This window comes from Cyclopterus lumpus, chromosome 6, assembly GCF_009769545.1.
Source record: "Cyclopterus lumpus isolate fCycLum1 chromosome 6, fCycLum1.pri, whole genome shotgun sequence".
NCBI lineage: Eukaryota > Metazoa > Chordata > Actinopteri > Perciformes > Cyclopteridae > Cyclopterus > Cyclopterus lumpus.
The window spans coordinates 11319238-11344480 of NC_046971.1; the positions used below are offsets into that span (position 1 = coordinate 11319238).

Here is a 25243-nt window from a genome sequence, read left to right on the forward strand (position 1 = left end):
TCATTATCACACAGCAGGTGAGCAGCAGTGGGCTGATTAAAAACACATATAGAAAGCTCTGGGTTCACCTGACTGGCTTACTTAAAAACTTGACTGTGCTGTTGGGATGTGCTCAGAGGGAGAAAAATGTATTAAAAGAAAGTTAACCTCTGACTTTACACACCCCTCCCTTTTGTTTTGTTTTTCACTATCCACCATCAATACAGCCTTAGCAGCCGTGTAAGCGGGCCATAAAAGGGTCAGTAGTGTGATGTGTCAGTGGGATTTAGAATCGGGTTACTGGGGGGGGGGTTTCGTTATAAACTTCCATACAGACGGCTGAAGAAAGAGCCAGTATTCTAACCCAGCCTCTGGCACCTGAACACACACAGGGCCAACGGCCTCTCTGATGCTCTTCCCTGTGCCGGGGGAAACTGAGACCAACCCTCTACCTGAGACGTCCACACACTGGCCTGACTGTAAGCAGAGAGCACCGGTTTGTTGAGGCCCCAATCTGGGACCCTGCCCATATGTGGTGATGTGGTAAGGGCTTAGGGGCCGGCTGGTGCTGCTCCGTCCTAATTGGCAGTGGAAGATTAGGTCTGTCTGTCTGTCTGTCTGTCTGTCTGTCTGACCCTCTGCTTGTCTGTCTGGCATTTGTTCAGCGATATAAGCCAGCATTGTACCATTTATCAAAATTCACTAACCCACATTGCTTATAATAGCATACAAAAAAAATAAAACTATACCTCTTACAAAGGCAGGAAAACAAGATAGGAGCAGCACAGATTTGTATCATGGCTGCTTAATAGAATTCATCACATGACATACAAATGCACCAAACGAATCGTACAAATGTTTTCATAACATCTTGGAGAGAGAGAATGCAGACAAAACGCACTCTGATCCTATCACAGGACACAGTGTACCAGAATGAAAAAGTAGAGTCATGCAGCAGTGAAGTGATCGAGCTACAGACGGTTCTCTTGACATACGCACCATCTGCTGGACAAAAAGGGAACTGCCACACTAAAACGCCAACATAAAAGTGGGAGTGCTGAATAGTTATGTGCTGTGGACTAGGCTGCCGTGGATATGCATTATGGCATTAATGGGAATGACTTCAGGGCAGGCATTGCAGGTTAGTAATCACATCTGTCTGCTAGTCTGCAGTGGTCATAAATAACTTGGTTGGTGAGAATAGGAAACTTGCATGCTCAGAAAAGCACAAGTGATGGAGGAAGACGGAGAGAGGAAGAAAGAAACAGTTTACATAAGTGTATCTGTGTTTGAGAGGGAGAAGAAGAGGCGGAGGGACAGGGTTAGCCGGCACCACCACGCAAGTGACAAGTGAGTTCCACCCGCTGAGTCAGATAAAGAAGAGTGCCGTGACTACTAAGGCTGGTTGTCAAGGAGATTCACTCTATTTGTCAATTAAAGGAATTCCATGTGAAGATTACTTAGACCTCGGGAATAAGCAACACATCCGGAGTGGGAGCACAACGAGACAAAAACAAGAGTCACTCAAACAAAACGGAAAATCAACACCCCCTCGGCACAACATAACAGCATCAGTATGCTCTACGCAGCACCACATCACAGACCACTGTAAGAGGCACACCATAAACAGACACACCTACTGCAACTATCTAGATCCAAACAGTGACCTCTGAGAGAGAAATATAAGAAGCCTGCTGTCTACTTCCCATCCATGTTGGACACTCCCTGGTTCCTGCTGTCAACTGGCCTGCTTTAATAATGGATTACAGGTAATTAGACTGCTGTTTCATACATTATTCACCTCTAGAAGGACAGGCAGACCACTCACCCTCATTTTTGCAATATACCCACATAAAGTTAAATCAGGGACTGCCTAACTAATGCACATTACAGCAGGTGACACCAAGGTCAAGAAAAGGTTTATATCCCACGTCCCAATCTGCGTATGCCGGCAGATTTTTCCATCAAGATAGTAAGTGGTTTTGTAATGATGCACAGTTGCTTACCTTGCTCTCGCTGCTGGTCTCTCTGCTCCATGGACACCAGTGCAGAGAAGTGAGCCTGATCGTAGGCCAGGACCAGAGGAGAGCAGTGACAGCGGCTCGGAGTGACCTCTAGAGGCAGATAGAGCCCTCCAAACGGGATGGGAGCAAACGCTGGAACACCACATCTAGTGTCAGTACATTGCTTATCCTACTGTATTGTAGAAGACCAGCGCAAGATGCAGTCAGCCTACCTTCTCCTCCTGAGTCTCTGAGCATCGTGTCAGCCACCACCACAATTGGCCTGCGTAACACGTGGGCCAGCACAAACACATGGAACTCCTCCAGACTCTCATAGACCGGATCCTCAGAGTTATCCACCCTGCAGAAAAACAACAAAAAACATGTAACACAGTGGGATCATGGGATACTATGACAATTTCCTAATTGAGTGATGCAAAAACATCTGCCAAAACAGTTAATGTCCGTGCAAATCATGTGTCTGCGTGATCTAACCTGATCCTTTTTGCCCTCTGGCTACCTTTAATAGATTTGTACGAAGATCCATCTGTTCGTACATGAGTGTGAATTAAAGAGAGCGGGAGAAATGAAGAGGGAGGGAGGATGAGACCGAGAGAAAAAGCAGAGGCAGAGCTATCAGGCATGCAACCACCAGGGAACCAGAGGATGTGCAACAATTAAGTTGTCAGCCACAGAAACAGCCACGCTGCCAAATTCACTCTAATAAAGAGCCTCTTATTATGTGAATCCCACTCATCCTATTTAGGGGCTCATCTCACACTAGGACCATCAAACGTCCCTGACCTGATTACTGTATTACAGTCTAACTCAATGAGAGGTTAAAACCACCAGAGTAAATGAGTAAATTGTGGGATATTGTCAGTGATAGAGGGCTTTGTACTGGACAAGTCAACACTGGCGATCCCGGATAATTAACGTAGTTATTCAATAATTTTCAGATGCTGCTGTCGCGCGGAAATAGTCTTTGCATGGTTTCCTATGAGGTTTTTACATTAATCACGTTCACCATGCACTGAGCGCAGACAACCAGAACCTGCCAAAATTACATTCGATGTAATTAAATTGCATTCCAATCAACAGCAGACACCTGGTTGAGTTTTTTATTTCCATCATAGTTGTTTTTTCTCCACCAAAATAGCTGCTATGCCCATCGTCTATATAAGAGAGTATGTAAGATGATTTCAGTGAAAATGGAAACAAGAGACAAACCGCAAGGTTTCTGTGCGTAGGAAGAGGAAACTAGAGCTAGTTTCCAATCTGCCTCTGTAGCCTATGATAAACCCACTCTTACACTTGTTTATGCAACGGGTGGGGGGGAGGGGACAAATGATTAATACTGATGGCAGCCAGTAGATGGCACAGTCTCACACTACAGCTTCAACAATGTTATTAAATCGAAAAGCCAACGTTAAAGAGCAACAGTGCGAGTGGGAACAATGAGTTCCCCTGACAAATCCATCTTAGTGAGAAGGTCACTTTTGTTTTAATTGTGGGCCTCCTGCAGTGTTTCAATGTAAAAGCCATTAAAACACAGCAGGAGAGTGAAATGTGTGATGTGGGACGAGAGCTGAGCAACTCACTACTACGGCTGCTGCGTTTTGTCCCATTCTCAATCTCATACAATGACAACGGAGCAAACATTGCTAGATTCTGGTGCAAGGAATGCAATATGCGTCGTGTCTTGGGAGTAAAATGGGGATAAATATGAATCAAACTGCTTACCCTCCACTGGTGTTGCCGTTTTTGCTGAGGTGAGTGCGAGGCTCACTGGAGGCCAACTTCAGCAGCTCGTTCCATTCTCTCTCCCACTCCTCCTCAGTGTACACCAGCCCCGACTGCACCGACACGCACACATAGAGAAATTCTAATAAGCACGGGCTGATGTTCACCCACACAATCTTACTACCAATATTCATCATAATTCATCTACAACGTTTTCTCCAGAAGCACACATGTGGGTCATTTTTGTCATATTTTTGGTGTTCAAGGATGGTTTGATGAAAGAAACAGAAAAGGATTATGGGTAATTAGAGAAAGGTGGATGACATGCAACAAACCAGGACGCTGCGTTTACACGGAATGCATCTTAGATCAGTGGGCCACCAGGACGCCCGAGGCATTTTTTAAATATGAGCATCTGGACTACTTCTTTGCCTGAGCTATCTTTGGCGACACCATTTTTCTAATAGATTGGTATATACTTTAATCCATGAACATCAAGAGAAGGGAGAGGAAGTGCAGAGGATTTGACAGTATTAACACGGCTACTAATGCACACATGGTATCATCAAAAGAAATCAAAAATCCAAATGTGAGACTCAGCAAGGAGGCTAAAATCAGCGCTTAATGACAGAGGTTACATGTGGCTCATCCCTTTACTTGCTCTTATGGATTTATTAATGCATCATTGGTTAAAGTGGTTGTGGTGCATTTACTCTTCCAACCTCCTTGTTCTGTTGGGTTTGCTGCCACCTCCACCTCCTCTTCAGAGCGTCTCTCTCCGCTCCGCTCTTCATCATGGTATACAGGGATTTCCTCAGCATCAGGTCTCTGTCATGGAAGCCCCACATCCCTGATTGACACAGATGCAAGACACTGTTACTGCATGTTAAGATTGAAGACATAAAAGAAGGACACAGCCATTGCACCAAACAATATAATCATTCTGAGAAAAAACCCAGTTCTTTAACTTCCTGTCTAAAATGCCTTTCATCATTCATCAAAGGGCCTAAGTTGTCTCACTGTCAGTGTACATTGCATTAACTCTGGTGCCTCTAACATTGACGCTCCTGCTTCAGCAGTCCTCACACTGGGAAGTCAACAATCTCCTTTGGCACAGACCTGAATAAACCTCTGAACCCTGCAGCTGACAGTTTCCTGCAACGTATAGGTCAGTTATCTCCTTCCCTTCCTCCCTTCCTTGCTTCCTTTGCTCTACCGATCCTTCTTTCTTACTCCTCTGGATTCAGCAGCTGTGACGCAGCACTGACACTGTTAATAGGCAGCGTCTAGCACAGTTGTTATGGATGATATGGTAATATCATGTGTTAGATATACTCTTGTGTACATGAGCAGCTCACCTAAAGAGGCAGCATGCAGAAGGCAGTTCCCGTCCCCTGTGGTGGCCAGAGGAAGCAGCTTCTTACAGCTAGTGCACATGGTAGACCACCAGTTCAGACGACCTGCACACACGTACAATATTATAAGACCTTGATTTCTGCACAAAACTGAGAAACATAAAAGAGCAAACACATTTAGTTTCAATCCCTTTTCAAGTCAATGTTCTCTTTACTTACTCAAATTGAAATGCATGCACGCAAATATATTTGTGTGTTTCCAATATAATGTCTAATTGGGCTTTACAGGGATCTCTACAGAGAGGAAAATACATTCTGCAAAAGAAACATTTTGAGAGAGGCAATTCCAAGAGAGATGTTTATTCCACGGGCGACTGGTGATGTGTCAGACGCCAAAGGTGAAGAAAAAGACACATGCTCATTTATCAATAATATAAATACAACAATGTTAGATTAATAGCAAGAATATTTCAGATAAAGCAAGAGCATTACAATAAATACATACATGAGTCTCAGGTCCACACAAAACTCAATAGCACATTCTCTTTGTATTATGCATTACATTATTATAGGGTACTTTATTTATAAAAAAAAAATAACATATAATTAGTGTAATTTTGAGTGTAGTTTCTATCCTGATTATATTATTTTAGACATGAGATATATGTAATTAACCTTCTTGTGGAAAGATTGTCAATTGCTGCTTTATCGTCTACTTCTAGTCTAATTGGTATTTTCAGATTCTTTAAAAAACATCTCTGTCAGAAATGTACTATGAATATTTACAGGAGCTGTCACAACTGTTTGTCTCGTTGTTACTCAGATGAAGTGTAAACTTAATGACCTCCAGTCTCACACTACTGGAGCAGGTACCAGTGATGGAACCAATGAGGACAATTAGCAAACAAGCATAATTAGCTTCATTAGACATATGCTTTGCCAACACCCCTCAAATACCTAGCAGTCCATCAAAAACCCACTCTGAGTATCTTCCTCATCAGCCTGACTTTTACAGTATCTCTAGTTTCTGCTCCATCACCGCCCTGACAGTGTCCCTGAGGGAGAGACGACGGCTTCACAGGCACACTGCTTTACTGCAGGAAACCTCATCGCTCGAAGCCTCGGGTGATCTGACTGCATCATTTATTTAACAACAGTAAACACAGAAGAATCTCTGAATGATTTACCCCTCAGTGTGAATGGGCTCAAAATGCAGATGTTTTGCATTTCACCATTTATTTACGAGTTGGATATGAAGTAGTTGAACTACTATTACTATTACCCAGTTTGTTTAATGATGTTATATCCAAGAATGATTCATGTGCTGGTTGATATTCAACCAGCCATAAAGGGAGGCTAAATCCTTCACCTATCACACCAGATTCTCTGGTTCGATGGTTGAAAGTGTGTCCACAATATTAGACAGATTCTATCTTATTCACTTGTTTATGAAATACAGAAATGTGAAGGTCAATATATTTAATTAGATGAGAAAGGCTCTACAATCTCAGCAGTCTCTGGGTGAGAAAATCTGCAGGAAGATTTGAAACTTCACTAACTAGTTTCTCTCCGTTAGTTCATAACGTAAACTGGGAGATGAATCCTTTGGGATCCTGGATGCTTTGAATTAGTTGTTGTCGTCTTGCTTCCAGACGCTGCTGCTCTGTACGTCTACTTTCAGTCTCTGTCTACATTACCGACTTTCAATGGTATTTTCTCAATGTTACTGCTTTGTGGGCCTCCTGCATTACATTGTAATCTAAATCAAGAACACGCTGAAATGCTCAAGATTCAGTTACATATCTTATATTAGTAGTAGGAGAAGCCCTATACCAGAATGTATTGTATTATATTATATCCTGTAGGGCTCACCGGCCTGCTCCAGAGCCATCATGGTGGACTGCTCGATCAGGTCTCTCTCTATGAAGCTCCTGAAATCCTCGCTGTACACGCTGAGATCTGGTAGCTGGAATGTGTAGATGGGCATCTCAAGAGGGAACTGCTCGTTGGTACACTCACTGGCCACCTGCAGCCGTGCCAGCGAGACGATGGCGGAGCTGGCGTGGGAGATCCCGCGGGACAGACGCTTCTCTAGAGGGGAGAAGAAGCGAGAATTGTATGGATGAATGGGATGCACCTGGTGGGGTCATTGGTGGTGGCAATATGGTGTTGAGGGAGCCCTCGTACCTTGTGCATTGTCCTCCTGCTTCTGTGCACATGGCCTGGCGAACTTGCTGACAAGGGTGGGCGTGTCACGTGTCTCTGGCTGCTTGAAGTAGCGGCCCTCGTTAAAGACCTGCGGCAGGTTGGCAGTGTGGACCTGCCTGAGCTCCTCGTAATCATTCAGAGCAGCACTGAGGTCCCAATTTTTACCTGCGAGACACAAACAAAAGGTTTGGTTGAATGCACATCAACACCGATTACAAACATCAACAACAAATATTGTGTACCATTGCTAAAAAATGTATCATATTGATATTTCTTTCAATATTCAGTGCATTTTCGAACAATTGGAGTGTTTTTATAAATTTGACAAATTCTGATAAATTCCCAGCTTTTTTAAAATTTTGAAATAATGAGCCCCGACAATATTGGTATATAGAGGCCAAATGGAGCAATGCCATACAGTCTGAGTAAAACATGCTGCATCATAAGAAGAATAACTAGAGGTTGAGATTTGGTGGTGCCACAACAATGCAGACGCTGAGGGGAGACAGATCATTTAACAGAGTGACAGCAATATCCTGATGTGCAGGAGGGACCCACACACTTGTAACACAAACACACACACACACACACACACACAGTTGTCTCCTCTGGGTGCTGTCTCTCTAATAGAGATCCCTTCCAGGTTTGAGAGAAACAAGTCGAGCCTCAGTCTTATTATAAGACTGTGTGCCTTCTCATGAAGCCACAAGAACTATCTGCAAAACAGTCTATAAAACTCACATCAATGCCTACAATTGCAAACATTCAGAGGGCTCCCGCATGTAATCTGAGCATGTTTGTGAGGCAGGGTCCATTAATGGACTCCCTTTGTAAGAGACCTGGAGGAAATTGTCTTCTTCCTCACTTCCAGACATGACGATACTCGACAGTCTGAACATGAAACCCGGCGCCACTAAACACTGCCTCTCACGTCGATCAATGCAAAACTGGTTCTACTTTATTGAGCTGCACAGATCCAGGAATACAACTTAAGGTCCAGCAACATAGCCACCCAGCACCTAATGCATGTTCCTTAAATGCTTCTACATTAGCCCACTAATACGGTGGCATGGAAAGCATTGTTTCAGCTCTTTCATTTTTAATGGCGGTCATCAGCAAAAGAAACACTGATAAATGAATCTGCAGTGTGAACATGCATCATCCCTCTCCATTAGAAACACAGCAGCTTCACTGAACTGCAAGCTTTACTAACTATCTGATTTCTTTAATGAGACAAAATCTCCTAAATGTGTTTGTTAACCCTTTTTCCTATTCTTTCCTGTTAACCCTTTTCCCTCAAATTAAAAAAACCTCAGCCCAGAACAGAGAAAATGTCTCGGTTGTCAATAAATGTATCCAAAAGGTCCGCACTAATTCTTCAGTACATAAACCAGCCTGTAGGGGATGCACCACATGTTGCGCTGTCGCAGCTGATTGATGCAGGTCTGGAGAGCTAAGGCCAGAGAGAAGCAGCAGGCTTGATACTGAAATAGGTCATCTAGTGCTGTGTCTTGTTTGGTGGCTTGTTAGTGTCCCTGTGGCTTTGTGCCAAAGCAGAATCAGAAGGAAAAAAACTGAACGGGAGGGAGAGACAGACACCCAACACTGTAATTCTTTTATCAGACTAGACACCAGCTGCATAATAAACATGCAGAGACAAAAAAAAAAGAAAATTCCAGGACACACTACAAGGATTTCATTCCCTAATGCAGTTTGACCAGATGCTTGAGTGCAATGCAAAATCGTCTGAGAGGGAAATTGCTGCAAAAAATGGAACTAAAAACCCAAACCTCACTTGACTGTCTCAAGAAAGCCAATTCAACTGACCATCAACCGGCTTTCTGTTGCCGTGTGCACTTTTTCTCTCCTGCTTTCCCCCCCAAAGTGGACCTGTATGTATACAAGTGCCAGTAGCACTCTGCTCCTCAATGAGTTCCAATGAATGGGCACAAAGCTCTCCCATGGGAGTGCACTCGTAAAACCGTCACACTGGCCCCTAAATCAGCAAGCTGGCTCACTGTTACAGGCCCCACTCCTCTCCCTCCCTCCTTTGTTTCCTTTCCCCTCATTTCCTCTTCTCTACTGTTCTTCCCTCTCCTCTGTTCGCTTGAGTTCAACCTCAGCACAACAGGGAGCAGCTGATCAAAACACAAATTCCCACATATTGAGTCTTTTATATATATAACAGTTTGGTTGACAATTTCAGTCTCTTACCTTCCAGCAGGTCTCTTGCCAGACCCGGTTCTGCCCCCGTGGACCGAACAAAGTCTGACAGGACCGCATCCATGTCCAGAGTCATGTGATCATGTGTGTGCGCTGCCCACGGTGCAGCGGTGGCCTTGGTGGACGCCAGCCTTCACGTTGTCATCTGGAAAAAAGACACCATTTTATAGTCAATCCATTTCAGCCACACTTTAAAAAACCCATTACTCACTAACCCTGTGAGAAAGCAGAAGCTCTTTCGTATTCTTATCCCAGCCAGCCGTCTCGGCCTGCTTGTACTGATGTGTAATGCTTTGAGCTGAAAGTACACAGCACTGTGAACAGCACTCCACTCCCAGAACTCCTCCCAGCTTTTGCTAACAGTCATAACATAATATCCAACAGCACAGGCGTAATATCAACAATACGACCAGACTTCGTAACCAGGACACACCTGCCTATCTCCAAAGCCTTTGGCCCACCGCCCATGACGTAAAACCACAATAACCCTCTTCCTGCCGCTGAGGGCCAACCAAGGGTTTCTGGGTATGATCCAGTATCTTGAACCACATGAGCTGGACAGCAAGGAAGCAGGACTAGCAACTGTTTGTGGAGTGATTCAGTGTGATGTTATTTAGTATGATCCTAGTTAGAGAAAAGGTTAACATCACGGCTCTAATGATCAACAAGCGTGCCTTTGTTAAATCTTAAATATCACTCCTCAAATGCACAAGTGTTCACTCCCTCGGCCCATGGAACGAATGAGCCCCTGCATAGCGTTCATTCCTCTGGAGGCGGCGTGGGTTCAGAGCGCTGTCAGTGAAGAAACAAACACCCACAGGTTTGCAGCTCTGACCCCAAACCTTTGTGTGTGCAGACCGGAGGTTTGAAGGCTGCTCAGGTCTGTGGCTTTGACCTAAAGAGGAGTGAGAGCATGCTGGAGACATGCTGATACTCTGACCACATCACTGAGCTGGAAGCGCAGCTCCAACTCCCAGTGCGCCACACGACATGACCATCCACTTTTGGCTCAGTTTTGGCACAGACACAAAATACAGCTGATGTTTCCGGCTTCTGAGACGGATGAGCATTAGTGGAATGGACATCGCAGCATATCTTTAACTGACCATGACAGAACAATCTCAGAAACGTGCTCTCAGTCAGTATTATCATCACATGTAAATGAAAAGCTCACGACAAAGAAAGACAGCGGAGCACTACTTTATTTATTGGCATCAGAGAGAAAATATCTTTGTTCAAGACCCAGCAACTTTAGTCTTCATCATATGCATTATTAATGAGTCATAGCCGCACTTAAGCTGTAGTTTAGCTGACCTACTTACTGTCAGCTACTTGCATTGGATTGCATGTGCTGGAGCGGTCAGAGATCATGAGATTGTGATTGATACACTTGTAGTTTTCTATTTATTGGCACTTCTTTCTTAGAATTCAACTAAATGTTTATGATAACAACATTTTAATTGTAGGACACTACAATTATATATATATTTGTCTGTGAGTCTGATTGTGTGTATAGTTAGCTGTTATGTTGTGTCCTACTCTTTTGGAGGGTAACATTTAGCATGTAACCTGTGCAAACTAAACTAAACTAAAATGATGAAAGAAAGTGAGACTCACTGTATTGCTTTGCAAACTCTTCAGTCTCTTGGTGTGAAGCGACTCACGGGAATAGCTGGAAATTATAAGTCATTATAAGTCATGATCTCATCTTTTCTCCGAAGAACAGCCTCATTGAGCTCACTTTCCCTGTGGGAGGTAGTTATGACTCAGAAACACCCTCATGAATGTTTTTCTATTTGGGACTGTCCAGCTTCCCTTTACTCGTAATGACAATTTGCATATTTGTCACACGCATGAGGTATTTGGCTTCTACAAAGTATGAAGGCATTATAGCAGCACAGTGAACTAGAACAAGATCTACTAAGGACTGTGGTTTGTCATATTTTTCTTATTCTTAACAAATGGCATGAAAAGATCAGAACCAACAATGCTTTAGTCCATCTATTAAAACGTTCAGACTCTGCTGCGATGCTCAGTCCCAAGCCTATTTCTTCCAACTGCATGTAAATATTTTTTAAATGGCTAAATACTTTATATTTAGTAAGAGTTAAAAAAAAATTAAAAAGGGAAAGTCATCTCCTAAAACTATTTGATTCTCAGAAAATGGGTGTTATCCTCAATAGTGGATAAAGACACATTTGGTGTACTAGAATATTTATGGCACTAGATGCAGTGGTGAAATGTACAACATTTACTCAAGTATTGTACTTATGAACAGTATTTGTGTGTTTTTAATAGTTATAAAGCACATCATTATAAAAGTAGTCCTTGCATACACAGACAGCACTAGATAATAAGATCAACTCATTGTTGGTTTTGTTCTTTTAAATTGTTGGTAACTAGAGAAATATTGAATACCTTATCAATTTAGTGTTATTTAGCAGCTGTCGGTGAGAATGTGGATGACTGTGATTCAACTTGGTTCTGTTAGTTATCACACATACTTTCTGTATATTTGCTGAGGGTTGTTGAAAAGCCATCTGATGACCGTGGGACTGTCAGGACCAGACACAGCTCTAGTCCATGGCTTCAGAGGCAGCAAAGAAGAGGCAGAGAACCCTGAAACACACACATACATATTGAAAGTTATCACCCTGAAACAGAAAGTTATGGCCCTAAACATTTCCTGAAACAGCTCAAACAGCCGGAAGCACTTAAAAGCAGCACCATTTCTTCTCAGGCCACACCTTCTGAAGGCGTAATCACATTTTCAGCTTCTCAAACTAAGATGCAGATGTTTCTGTGACACCAACACTGACGCAGAAAAGAAAGTGCAGAGCCAGCCTCACGATCTTTGCTTTTACGGAACAAAAAGCAAACATGCTGATGCCGATAAATGCGAAGGAGGTCACTGTAAGAGTTACTGTGATCCAGGATGATCCTGCATGGTACAGCAGGCAGAGAGATGAGATTATCAGTGTGTGGAGACAAACACACATGGAAACTGAGAGAGAAGAGTGTGAGGGCAGCCACACAGAGCGACAGAGGACATTCTGCCACAACCGACTCTTCACCCTTTCACTGCTGAGGAGTTAGTGCCAAAGCCCTCCTAAGTGGGACTGAAATATCCTTCAGTGCCATGCATAATTCACACGAACAGTACAAATGTTCATATACTGTATGTGCCCTCTGTATAGTTGTACAATCTACCACAGCAACTTAAACCTTTTGAAATCAGAGCAGTTCCTCACTTAAAATGACAGCAAGTTGAGCAAATCGTAGTGTAAATGTGATGCTGACTATTATTCACGAGTTATTGACCTTTCCATATTCAAATCACAAATCAAAACCCTCCTCTTCAGAACTGCTTTTAATGTGCGATTGTGCGCTCTATGTTCTTATTGTTTCTATTTTTATTTATTTGTTTTTATTGTGTAGCTTTTAGGATGATTTAAAAAAATGTTTTGTAAAGTGTCTTTAAAGCGCTATATAAATTAAATGCATTATTATTACATATTATTATACACACGATGTTCACTGCAGGCTGCACCTTTGATCTTGTGGCGTCTATACAAACCCTTTTACAGTTTTAGACAGTGGGGGAAACTTGTGGCCTTGCATCCAGCTACTCCCTCATTTTCCTTTGGATGTTTCTGCTTTCAGTCGTCCTATGAAACCGTTACGCAGCAGCATTAGTAACTAAGCAGAGTCAAGTTGTGTATTCTCCTAGCTGGATTCGCAACAGCACTCAAACACACTGCGTCTTTTGGCTCCTCTGGTCCACTGACCCGAGAGCGTTCTGCCCGCAGTCCCTCCATATCTACAAAGGTCCGTTTGTAGACAGTAAAAGACAGACAGAGGAATTGTTCCTTAATCATCTGACTGTACGAGCACTGAAGGATGGTCCACTGAATTCGGCTTCAGCCACTGGTTCACAGACACTGCAGCTATATAGTGTGATATTCATATAAAAATGATTGTCCTTTAGCATCAGACATTACTTAAATGAAACCCCTATCTAATACATGCAAGCTCAAATACATTTCATATAAATGAAAGCTGTTATTTGATATAGTATAAAAGTATAAAAGCTGGACTGACTATTAAAACGAGGCCCCACTGAGAGCCGCACGTTGCTGATGGTTAGACATTTAAAATGTAGTATCTGTGTTACATTACCACTTTACGAAATCAATCATCAGCAACTGTCAATCACGCCTTACAGACAATAAACCTACCTCTGTGAATTCTGCTGCAGGGTGTTTAAATCTAATTAACCTTCTCTCACAGATCTCTTGTGAAACAATAAAAAAAAAAGCTGACAAACACAGCTGTTTTTGACTGCCTCAAAAATAATGAAATGCAAAACCACCCTACGCTATATGCATGCTAATGCTGTAGAACAACTCCCCACCCACTAACTCCAGGACTCAAGAATGAAAATGTGGAGCTTTAACTCCGAGAATACTTCTGAATGCCGCTAAAACGATCAACAATTATGCACAAATGCTTTCCATCATCACAAGCTTATTTGACATTCAATACAGATTTTCTTTTCCATAACGTCCACTGTTACATGCAAATATGCAACAGGCTATTTTCCCACGATGTCCAAGTACATAATCACATTACAGTAACAGGATGAGTTATAGATGAGATAATTGTCTCCATAGTGAGCCATGATCGCCCACATGCAAGGCAGAGACACAGCAGGTGGGAAGTGAACATACTGTACAAACACTTACTCTACTCTTTACCCTGCATCTCCTTCGTAACTGGAATATGGTCCAGCAGCAAATCCTATATATGCACATCACTAACCGCAGCCGGGTATACATTCTCTAAAAGGCAGCTTCTATTTTACAGCTATTATATTTTGTAAATGTGAGTTTATGTAGATGTCAGAGTACACTACAGAATAAAAACTGATGTAGTTATGGAGAGATCCATCCTTTACACACACTGTTATATCACGTTCATTTATGTTTGATGAATTCCAAGAATCTATATTTTAGTCTAAAACCTGCCTTGTCTGTTTCTACTTAGACTTCTGAGTTCCTCCATTTGACAGAATGCTTTCCACGATCCAAAAGAGAGCTCACATATGATGCATACAGTATGCTGTGCAGAAACACCTCACAATTTGATGGTATTATACTATTCTGGTCGTTTGAGACTACTGTTAATGGAGAAATTAGCATCTGTGGTATCTTTTTTTATGATGTAGTTATTCCTGTATGACTGTTCGAAGTTTAAAAAAGATTCTAGATATAAGCACATCTAAGAGCCTGATATCATAACCCTAAACTGCCAGTCGTTCTTGACGTAAATTGAAAATGAAGTCATAATAAACCCTGTACCAGTGGAAATAATCTTTTTGCATCAAAAAATGTGCCCCGTAATGCAAGATATTTCATCAATATAAGCATTTAACTTGATTAGTTGCATTGCGGTGTTATTATCTTCCTTCAGAACAATATCAGACAACATATATGAATGAGACAGTTGATCTCAGTGACTGGTTCAAAGCATCCTTCTTGTGGAGGATTAGATAACTTCACAGCTTAGATGTGAAACTAGTCCAGAGATTCCAGAGTCAAAAAGACCTTTAAAACCTGAAACATGAGCCTGATCAAAGAAACAGTGGCAAGAGACCTACCCAGCAAGGGTTGGACATACGATGTGGGCTTGTTGGTCCAACACAAATGAAGTTACTCAAACCTAAAGTAAGTCTGAGCCCTTCTCTAGTGTAAAGAATATTTTAGATTCTTCAAGGCAGGCAGGGAAGGAAATTGTACGTTCTGGCTTGGACATGCGGCTGTGTTGAGCCAATTGTGACTTCATCACCAGTGCGTGAGCTGAGCTGCAGTTAGTAGGGCCAAGCACCAACTGGCTCAAACTGCTATGTTCAACACTGGTAGATAAACACCCTATGATCCCTGTCTCTAGAGTGTATGAGGGTGTGAGTACGCAAATGTGTGTGCGTGCGTGTGCGCAAAAACACTAAACATTGCATGTTTGCTACTCATTCGGCCCTCTGTGTGTTTACCAATCCCGGAGCCAACATAGCAAGTGCCACAAAGGGCTGCCAAAACACAGAAGACAGCTAATAAAAGATGGCATTCATTCTTATCCAGTACTTATTCACATGCCTGTGCACAGCAAAATGTCAAGGTACCCTCTTAGTTATGGTCTGAAGAAAAATGTCATTTCTTTCCTAAAATAATTTCAAAACAATCAGTTTCAAAATAATGTTGTTGCTCTATTGATGTCATTGAATAAATGGTGACAGAAACAGAAAGTAAATACAGCAATTCAAAACACTGTGACATTAGACTCGGGGTAATTGTATGTTGGAGAAACAAATGAGCACAATTCAACGGAAACAGATCATTTCCACCTTGCATCAGTACCGAATATTCAACACAATCCATTAGCTTGCTTCATAACATAGCACACTTAGGAGGCGTGGAAAATGCATGTAATGGGATATTTTAATGTCATACCAAACTACAAACTAAGCACTATTTCAAAGTCCTTGCTTGACAGCACAAGATTCAATCAGTGGATTCCAATGCAGACTGGAAGCACCACTTGCTATTCAGCCTTCACATCAGTCAGTCAGTTAGCCTCAATCTCTGTCTCTCCTCACAATGTAAAGTTTGTACTTGTGATTGTGTATGTTCCTCACCGGGGCTCAGGCCAGCAGACGTGTGTATGTACATATTTTTACGCCACCATCTACGATATGATGCGTTTCAATCACTGCCTGGGACGGCATGCCAAAGCGAGAGCTCTTCACCCTGCACCAGCTCATCAAATTAGGCCATTTTGATTTCTGAGAGCTCCATCTACGTCTGTCTTTCTCGCCAGTCACCACCTGGGAGTGTGCCGAATCACTCCTTATCCATCCATTATGCTCTATTCCCTAGCGGGACCTCCACTGCATTCAGGACCTACAGACGGCATTTATTGGCTGTGACCTCAGAGCACCCTAAGAAGTCAATGCTGAGCCCCTGCTTCCAGTGCCAAGAAGATGGAGAGACAAACAGTGAGAAATGCCAGACTGTGGAGGGACAAAGACTAATCAAGGCACAAAGCGAGTGTAACACTCCAAAGTCTTGACCTCTAGACTGGAGTCTGTAATCAAGCCACGCACAAGCTCTGACACTCCCATAAAAACCTCTCTTTCTTAATCCTTCTCTAAACTTAAAGAAAAGTCAGACGTCTGTGCAGCGGCCCCTCACATGCTGCAAGAAAGATGCTGCTGGAAGCAATAATGTCACTTTGCATCTCATTGCTGCGCTGCACACAGCCAGCAAAGCATATGCATGGAGGGGAGAGTTGTTGTCAATTTGTACAAAATGCATCATAGCATTAATATTTGAGGTACATTTCAATTAATGCTGCAGTGGACAGCATAAGCACTGCGTACTTGAGGGACAGGAGTGTTCCTAGCATACCCATCAGTATTTGTGAAGAAGTTGAGAAGCACAAGGTTTGAATTTGCCATCATAATGATACATTTTACGACTTCACCTGTATTTTCTATTATCTAAATGACACAAAATCAACAGGATGCACATCATATATCCTAAAGGCAATGTTCATTATCGACACCACAAGCAATACATCCACGTAATGAAGCAACTGATAATTCTTCGGTCTGATCTTACAGTCAAGTCAGACCTTCAGTTCTAACAGAGCTGCAGCTCTGCTGTCTGTGCAGCGTGCACCCAAACAGAGCTGGTTGCTGAGGGGCACAGAACAAGATCGTAACCCCTTAAAATGTCATTCTCTCCAGCAACTATCCCAACTGGGCCGTTTTCATCAGAATACCGCAAGCAGACGGCTGTGAATAGAGACCAAAGCCTTACTAAAGAAGAAGGTTCCTGCATTTCTGTTGGTTTGAAGAAGACATAAATGACCCCACTGTGGATATAAATTACACTGAGCAGCCAGTGTGAGGTGTATAAATGGAATGGAAGAAAATGTGGTTGCTAGCATGCAAGCTAGGAGGTTACAAATAAGAACTGCTTGCTATCTGAATACTTACCTTCTAATCCCACGTGAGATAAACAGAGCTGAAACCAGCTGGTATGTCCTATTTGAGTTTTTGCTGAGGGAGGGTGTCCTCTCAAGTGTTGAACCCAGAATCCTTTGCTTTCTTCCACCGTCCTCGTCAGCTCAAAGACCTACATGTAGCCTGAAGATATACGTATGTATGATAGCTGAATGAAATGCTCTATCTGAGGGGGGTGGAATGTTACTGTACACGTATATTTTTTACATCTAAAAGATTATAATGATGTCTCCTGTGAATCCACACACACACACAAACACTCACACACACACAGACACACACACACACACACACACACACAAACACTCACACACACACACACAGACACACACATACACACACACACACACACACACACACACACACAGCCGCATATAGTAGCTAAGATAAGCAGCAGCAGCTATACTGTACTTCATGTTCTCTTGTCAACCTGATTATTTTCTTTTGGTACAATGAAAAAAACAGTAAAAGAGCATTTACTGCAACGCAGTGCACAATGCCAGGTTGGCTAGATCACCTACTGCAGTAGCTTTTTCTTAAACAAGCATCTGAGATGCACAGAAATATGATGAGATTAATGTAATTGTATTCAGCTGAAACTGTGCTTCGATTATAGGGTTGCTATGATGCCCTACAATGACCGCCATGGATAAGAATGGTATTATCTCCACAGATCCAATAAGAAAGGAAATGCTAAAAGGGATTGTTTTGACACCCGTTATATCTCAGACTCTACATCTCACAATATCTGTGTGTACAGTGTTGGATTGACTGTATGTGTGGGTACACTCAAGTAGGCGGAGAGGGCAATATCATGACCTTGTTCTCAATGTAGTATCTGAAGAAAAAGACATGAAAAAACAGAAACCAGTAGGCTCCTGAATAATAATAATAATAATAATAATAATAATAATAATAATAATAATAATAATAACACAAGAATGCTGTGATGATATTTTACCTCTTTTTTGTTGTTGTTACCAATTACCACAAATGAGCGGGTTTATCGCTTCCTTCAGTCAGCAACCACTTTCAGGGTGTCCTTTAGCAATGTACCAAGACCCAATAGAGGTAGTTATGAGTTTTGTACTGTTCTATAGTGTGCTCCCCCATGTGAAGTTTATGAAGACACTAAAGTTTCTGAATTTCAGTATTGAGTAACACAGGTGTAACTGCCTTTGTTTTTGACTGTTGTGTGCATCCATCGAATTGAACCATACATTAAACACAAAGAAATACATGCACAAAAGGAATTGTTGCACTCATCTGGTCGCACTCCTTTTCAGAAATACATTTTCTTATCTGGAATGTCTCGGTCACTTCAGTGGGCTAGAAGTATACTAATAGTTTTTCCTCACCTTTTGGGAGACATGGATGTTTACTGGCGAAATTGAAAAATATTAGCATTTTCTTGGAAAAGGAATACCAAAGGAATTTCACAATTCATTGAATGGGCCTTATGATACTGCTGCTTGGTTTGTTAGACCGGCACAGTTGCATTTAAACATAAAAGGTTAGACGCCTTTCCTGCTAAATACTTTTATAAAAGTAGCATGAGCTGAACCATAAGAGTCTTCGTTTGCGAGAACAATATTGTGGATGTTCAAGAATCTGAACAAAACACATATTTTAAATATACCCATGGCCAGTGTAATCTCATCTTTACTGTGGTCAGTTTAGCTGAAGGACCAACGATAAGCTGATGCTAACTGCAACAACCAAGTTGAAAATTAAACTGTGTCTGTTAAAGCACACTTGACCAGAGCCAGGAAACAGTTGATGGAAGCTGCAAAAACTGCAGATACTGGGAATCTGATGCAAGTGTCATTTGCTCCCATTACTTCGGGACAAGATGGACTTTGTCCCCTAAAAAGGCACAAAGGCAAAAGAACTCAAGTATCATTATGAGAGACGAATGGGTCCAAGCCTGAAACTTTTAAAATAAGTCTTAGTAACTTTGTCTGATGTGTGTTCTCCAAACTGGCCTCAAGTGCACCCACAGAAAGGGCATTCGGGAGGAGAAAAGTGTGTCAGACCAGTATCAGTAACTGACACGTACGTATGTTTCCTTTTTGTAGTTCTAAGGGTTTAAGAACAGAGATGGTTTGTTCAAATTATTAACTTATCCGGGACAGCCTATGGTCTGATTCATTTGAAGAGGATTTTTGTTATTTAATATGGATACTTTGAATGGGCTTGTTTTGAACAAATCTAAGTTTGTTAAATCAGAGGTTTTTTTTAACATAAAATGCAACTTTTTTGATTCGGCCAATTGATCATTTTATTATTTTATGATAATCTTTGCAGTACGAAGCCCATGCTACACCCATCCACCAAGTCTGATGAAAATCAGACCAGTAGACCTTCCGTAGTCCCGGTGACACACAAACTAACCTGCAAACCAAACCAATTCTTTCAAAAAAGATTCCAAAAAAATAATCTTTATGTCAAGTGACCTCACTCTGGGTGCAGACCCCACCGTGGAGAAAGTATGTAGGTGGGGTTGGGGTCGTCAATAAGCTTATGAAAGCGCGTGGGACAGGCATACAGCAGTGGGAGGAAAGTAGCTGCAGGGTAAATAATCGGAGCAGAAAGCCACCACATATTCCTGTGAAATGAATATATATCTGTACAGTATGTGCAACTGTATTACTGTTTAAAAAGGGTGACGTCAAAATAAGTTCCCTGCAAACCTTCATAAGATAAATATAGTGTACAAAACAATGCTGTACTTCTTGGCCCTCTCGAGTCATCTCAAATATTTTCTTCGTCCTCTCACCAGAAAGGAGACAATGAAGAGTATATCACTCCAGCTGAGAAAGGGAAAGATGAAAGAAAGGGTAGTGACAGTGACAAACAGCAGAGCATTTATTTTCTCTACTTAAGAAAATGAATGACGTAGAAAGCAAGCTGAACAGGAGTGCTATGGCTCGTCTATTCTCAGGGTGGCATCTAACCTGCCGTTCCTTTTTTATATTTCCTTCAACGGAAATAAACTGTGAGACAAAATAGAGATACACTGAATTTCCAACAAATGCAGCTGGTTTTTGCAGAGAGGCCTGACCTCTTTTTCTGAATGAATGAAAATGACCTACGCTGTGGGCCTGGGTGAATCTAAATTGAGTCACCAAGGGTATCCTATGCAACAGTGTTCTGTTTGATTTAGAAACTGCTCCCTTGCTGATTCGAGGCCGGACAGGGGATGGCTGTGCCCATTGGGCCTTTTGGGGAGAATGTCACAATGACAGACGTCTCCAGCAGCCAGCCTGCTCCCAGACTCAGCACCAGACGTGAAGCAACACAAATGCAATTAGGTGCAGGAGGCGCAGACACACACACACACACACACACGTACGCATACACTGTGTCTGTCACAGAGGATATCTTTTTGGCAAAATGTAACATCCAACTCCTTTTGCTGAATGTTTGATTTAATGAATGAGAAAAGGCTCTGTTTGTCACACACAAACACACACTCTGTGGTCTCTTTGTGTCCAAGAGTGACCGTCTTGATTACAGCATATTCACATTAGTTTGAGAGTTCAATATGTGCAACTGTAAAAAAAATGTATAACAAATAAAATAAAATGCAAACTCAACTCAAAACACCAAACTTTGTTATCATGAAAATGTTCAACAGAAACATCATCTATTGCAAAACTTCCGGGTTTACTGGAACCTTAATAGTCACCATCTCCGCTACACCATAATAGCCATAATTGCATATTATTATACTATTAATATCATAATAGCTATAAAATCCACCTCTATGGTGTCTTCAGGGGCAGTACGTTGTGATTATAATAAACCTTTCAATCACATTGCAATCAAAAAAGGGAAATTCACACTTGGGCTCTACATTTCCTCAGTGTGGCATGAAATATAAAAGATGACATCCGGCTAAAGTCCAGGCATCTAAAAAAATCGTTTCAGAAACATATAGGTCTATGGTTAGAGGCCATGTAGAATCCCCTATGCACCTCTTTAGAGATTCGGACATCAAAAACAAACAGACAAACCTAAAAAAAATAAAAATAGACTTTGACCTTGCAAACGCTGTAAAATCTAGATTAATAAAAAACATTCATAAATCATGGTTAATGATGTCTGCCGTAAACATATTACAACACTTCTGTGGTTGAAGCCTTTACCACAGCAGAGAAGGGAATGCTGGTGTAAGGATTTATTACAGCTTCATGACACAAGGCTTACCACTTAATATGTCTGTGATTCGGAGGTATATTTCATGTTGCCACACATCCACGAACACATGATGTGTGGACAGTAAACACTTGATGTTGAACAGTACCTGTCCAACATCAAGGCTAATGTACAGACTCACATGTGACCACAGTGCAGTGACTCTGGAAGCCCCCCCCCCCCTGTTTTGATGTGTGAGAGGAGCCCCTGTGCCTGCCTCCATGGCCTCTAGCTGACCTCCCTCAGCCTGCACACAGAACACTTAACATTGCTATCCCACCTGTAGAGATGTCTGAAGAACAGGGCCAACTTCAAAGCCGTGTAGTGATTGGGCCATGATTACCAGGGGCACTTGACTCATTTCATGTCCTCTGAAGGACTAAACTTTGGGGGAATCAGGAATGGAGACATGGAATTTGTTTCAAAGGAAACGAGAGATTTAAGGCCCCTTCCAAGGTGATCCTTAGGGTTTGCGTGGTGATTTACCGTGATCGTTCTGTTAGGTTTGTGTCTATGATACCAGAGGAAAAGCACACCATCATTGCTGCTGGGCCCTTTGGTGCACAATGTCAACTTGAAGAGCCATTCTAAAAATGAAACCAGTGTTTTCTTTTTGTTTTTTTTCACATTAAAGCTTATGAGTGTAACGTTTTTGAAGTAGGTATAGTGGGCAAGTGGCACAGATGTTTGCAAAGGAATATCATTTTGCATCAGTCTACAAGCACCTTGATAAAGCGGCATTGCCACAGTGACATAAAAGCCCAACTGGGTTCAACAACAACCGTCATCTCTGCTGTGCTTTTCTGTAGCTAAATGCCAGTGACAGGAACAGAATTCACTGTGGTAACTGATCAGGTGCCAAGCGCCCTCTCTCCAGTGCCCTGCTGCACTAAAGCCCTCTGTGGAGCTGGCATGGCCTGGCATGGCCTGGCAGCTACGGGCCCTGCTTTGTATCTCTGCCCATCTATACAAGCTGTCTCCAAATCAGACTTGACTACTGTCAGCTGCCAATCTCATATGTCCAAGTGAAGCAATCGGACAGGGTTAGTAGGTGTCAGAATATGTTTTAACGCTAAGACAGCAAACCAGTTGATGTGATCTACATCATCATCTTCCAAATGACCAGGAGGAAACCATGGGTTTAATTTTATTTGTGTTGTACCCAGCTCAAATATAATCTGATATTAATGACAGATTAAAGCTTTTATTATGTAGGTCTTTGTCGGGGGACAGAAAGATGGTTTTAAAAATACCATAGCAAAGAATTAGTGGCCTCACCATCTTTACAGGCAGGCGTATGTGGTAGATATTGTGAACCAGGCCAACAATAAAAGAAGCGTATATTGGCACTAGAATTTAACCAGGCAGTAGTATTTTCAGTTATTGTAAGGTTTAATTTTAAGATGATCAGATAGCCAAGAGTGAAACTGATTTGATTTACTATATGAAACATATTCCACCACCATGTACATGTTCAGCCATCTGGCCCAACATACACTGTGATGATATAAATGTCATGTCTGTAAAAAGAACCACAGCCTTCAATAAGCTAATAACCCAGGCTTTTTGCCACCATCACACAATAATATACTCAGCTCTCTCATATTTGTATTTCATATGCTACTGTGTGTTTCTACATCACAAAGGTATGTGACTAAGCATACATATTGAAGACATCCATGTTTACACCATTTAACTCTCAGACTACGGCTAACGTCTCGTCTCAAACCGTCGATGAGATGTGTGGCCTCGATGCATTTGCCTTCGACCTAAAATAAAAAGGTATTCGCACGGAATCTGAAGTTGAATGCATCGAAGCACGTACTCGCATAAAGGCAGGTGCACCTGTCTGCAGTGGTAGCCTATTGTGTTCGCTCTCAAACGAGCCGTGAATCGGCCTCTGGCGCTGTGTGTGGGGAAAATATCTAAAAGAAACAGATCTGTCTCTTACCGTTCTGTTTTCAGTCATTGCTCCCCATCCTAAGGTTTTCAGTCCAGACCGCTGTCGAGCCGTTAATTCCTGTCAGGCTGTCTCTCCCCCTCTCTCTTTCGCTCATCCCCATGTCATATTTCTCCGCTGCAGCAGAACAAGGCCACGCCTCCTCCAGCAGCTGCTGCCGCGTGACGTCGACCGGTGAAGACGTTCAGTCTCACGCCCTCGGATGCACACATCCGGGAAGGAGCCGCGAGAGGCCGCTGTGCCATCACTTCAACTTGATTATTTTGGACCAAAGCCGGAGGCACATAGTGGCTTTGGACTTTGTATTAATATATTGCATAGGAAACAAATGCTCGTGCTGTGTGTATCACTGAGTTTTACACTACAATTACCGGTAAGACTGTTAAAACAGTACCACGATGTAAGCTAATAACAATGCACGTTTCACATTATTCTTCCGAGAAGCAATATAGTGCTTAAGAAGTGGTCTATAAAACAAGCATACGTCTCCTACGAATTGTATTTTCTTTATTGTTTTGAGGTTAAGGTTTTCCCGTGAGCCTAATAAACACTAATGTAAACTACTATACATTGATTTTATTCCTTGCTGAAACGTTAATTAATCTACCATTAAGTTAGCCAGCGTTACATCTCTAGCTAACGTTATGAGTGAATCCTGAAACCGGTGGGGAATGAATTTAAGGTACAACAACTCCTGACTGGACACCCGTTTTATGTATTACTATGTATTATGTATTAATGTACCTACATATTCTGGCTGTTTCTAATTAGGAGGCTAAACACATGCACCAAACGCATAACTAATTATTTTGAGACATCATGTATGGTGTGATGGTTTGTTAAGGCTTATTCACTGTACATAGTCTATTGTCAGACAGAAGCTAGGCTGCTCTCCTCTTTTCTTCTTCTTTCACTAAATGCTGGCCGCAGTCCACGCTCATTGTCCAGTGCCTCACTCGAGCGAAACTGGTCCTGCGAGTTATTTCTGGGCTGGTTGTCACAGAGCCGCATATCGATCCGCCAGCGCACCTGCTGCACGCACGCTGCGTCTTTGGAGACACGGACTTGCTGTTTTTCTCACTTCCAGTGAAAGTGCTCGGGAACAACCATGCGGTCCTTCGCCGCGTTTCTGATCGTCCTCCGCTGTGTCGGATTTATTAGATGTAAACCCTCATCGCCCTGCCTGAGCGGGCAGTTTCTGCTGAAGAGCCAGTGTGTCCTCTGCCATCCCACCTGCTCCGAGTGCGACGGGCACGAGCTGTTTGAATGCACTACCTGTGGAGTCGGTGAGTAAAATGTCCTGTACACGTACTTTTTACACGGCATTTAATCGCGGTTGGCTTTTCCAAAGGAAAAGGCGAATTCTATATGAGTTCAAGCTTTTATTTTCCTCATAATACCATGCCGTTGATTTACTTTAACTGCTTTTTTTTTTAAGTGATGTTTTGCATATAGTTATGCAAGGAAGTCAAATAAATCACCGCCAGCT

The 25243-nt window shown here is 42.3% G+C and overlaps 1 protein-coding gene across 3 annotated transcripts in view; it reads right to left on the reverse strand.

Moving 5' to 3' along the window:
• The window catches only part of otud7a (OTU deubiquitinase 7A), a 32191-nt gene extending 8274 nt beyond the window's left edge, over positions 1-23917 (reverse strand). The window contains exons 1-10 of one of the 3 annotated variants that reach the window (XM_034536134.1): positions 23746-23917; positions 12016-12130; positions 9503-9656; positions 7268-7453; positions 6953-7171; positions 5084-5185; positions 4448-4575; positions 3726-3838; positions 2216-2343; positions 1986-2135 (exon numbers count right to left, since the gene is read on the reverse strand). In XM_034536134.1, the coding sequence (XP_034392025.1) occupies positions 1986-2135; positions 2216-2343; positions 3726-3838; positions 4448-4575; positions 5084-5185; positions 6953-7171; positions 7268-7453; positions 9503-9587 (1111 nt within the window). In that variant the 5' untranslated portion in view covers positions 9588-9656; positions 12016-12130; positions 23746-23917. Of the gene's footprint in view, positions 1-1985; positions 2136-2215; positions 2344-3725; positions 3839-4447; positions 4576-5083; positions 5186-6952; positions 7172-7267; positions 7454-9502; positions 9657-9726; positions 9817-9944; positions 10105-12015; positions 12131-23745 lie in introns of those variants that run through there. The other 2 variants (XM_034536137.1, XM_034536136.1) reach the window with 2 other exon arrangements.
• Positions 23918-25243: the final 1326 nt, after the last annotated feature.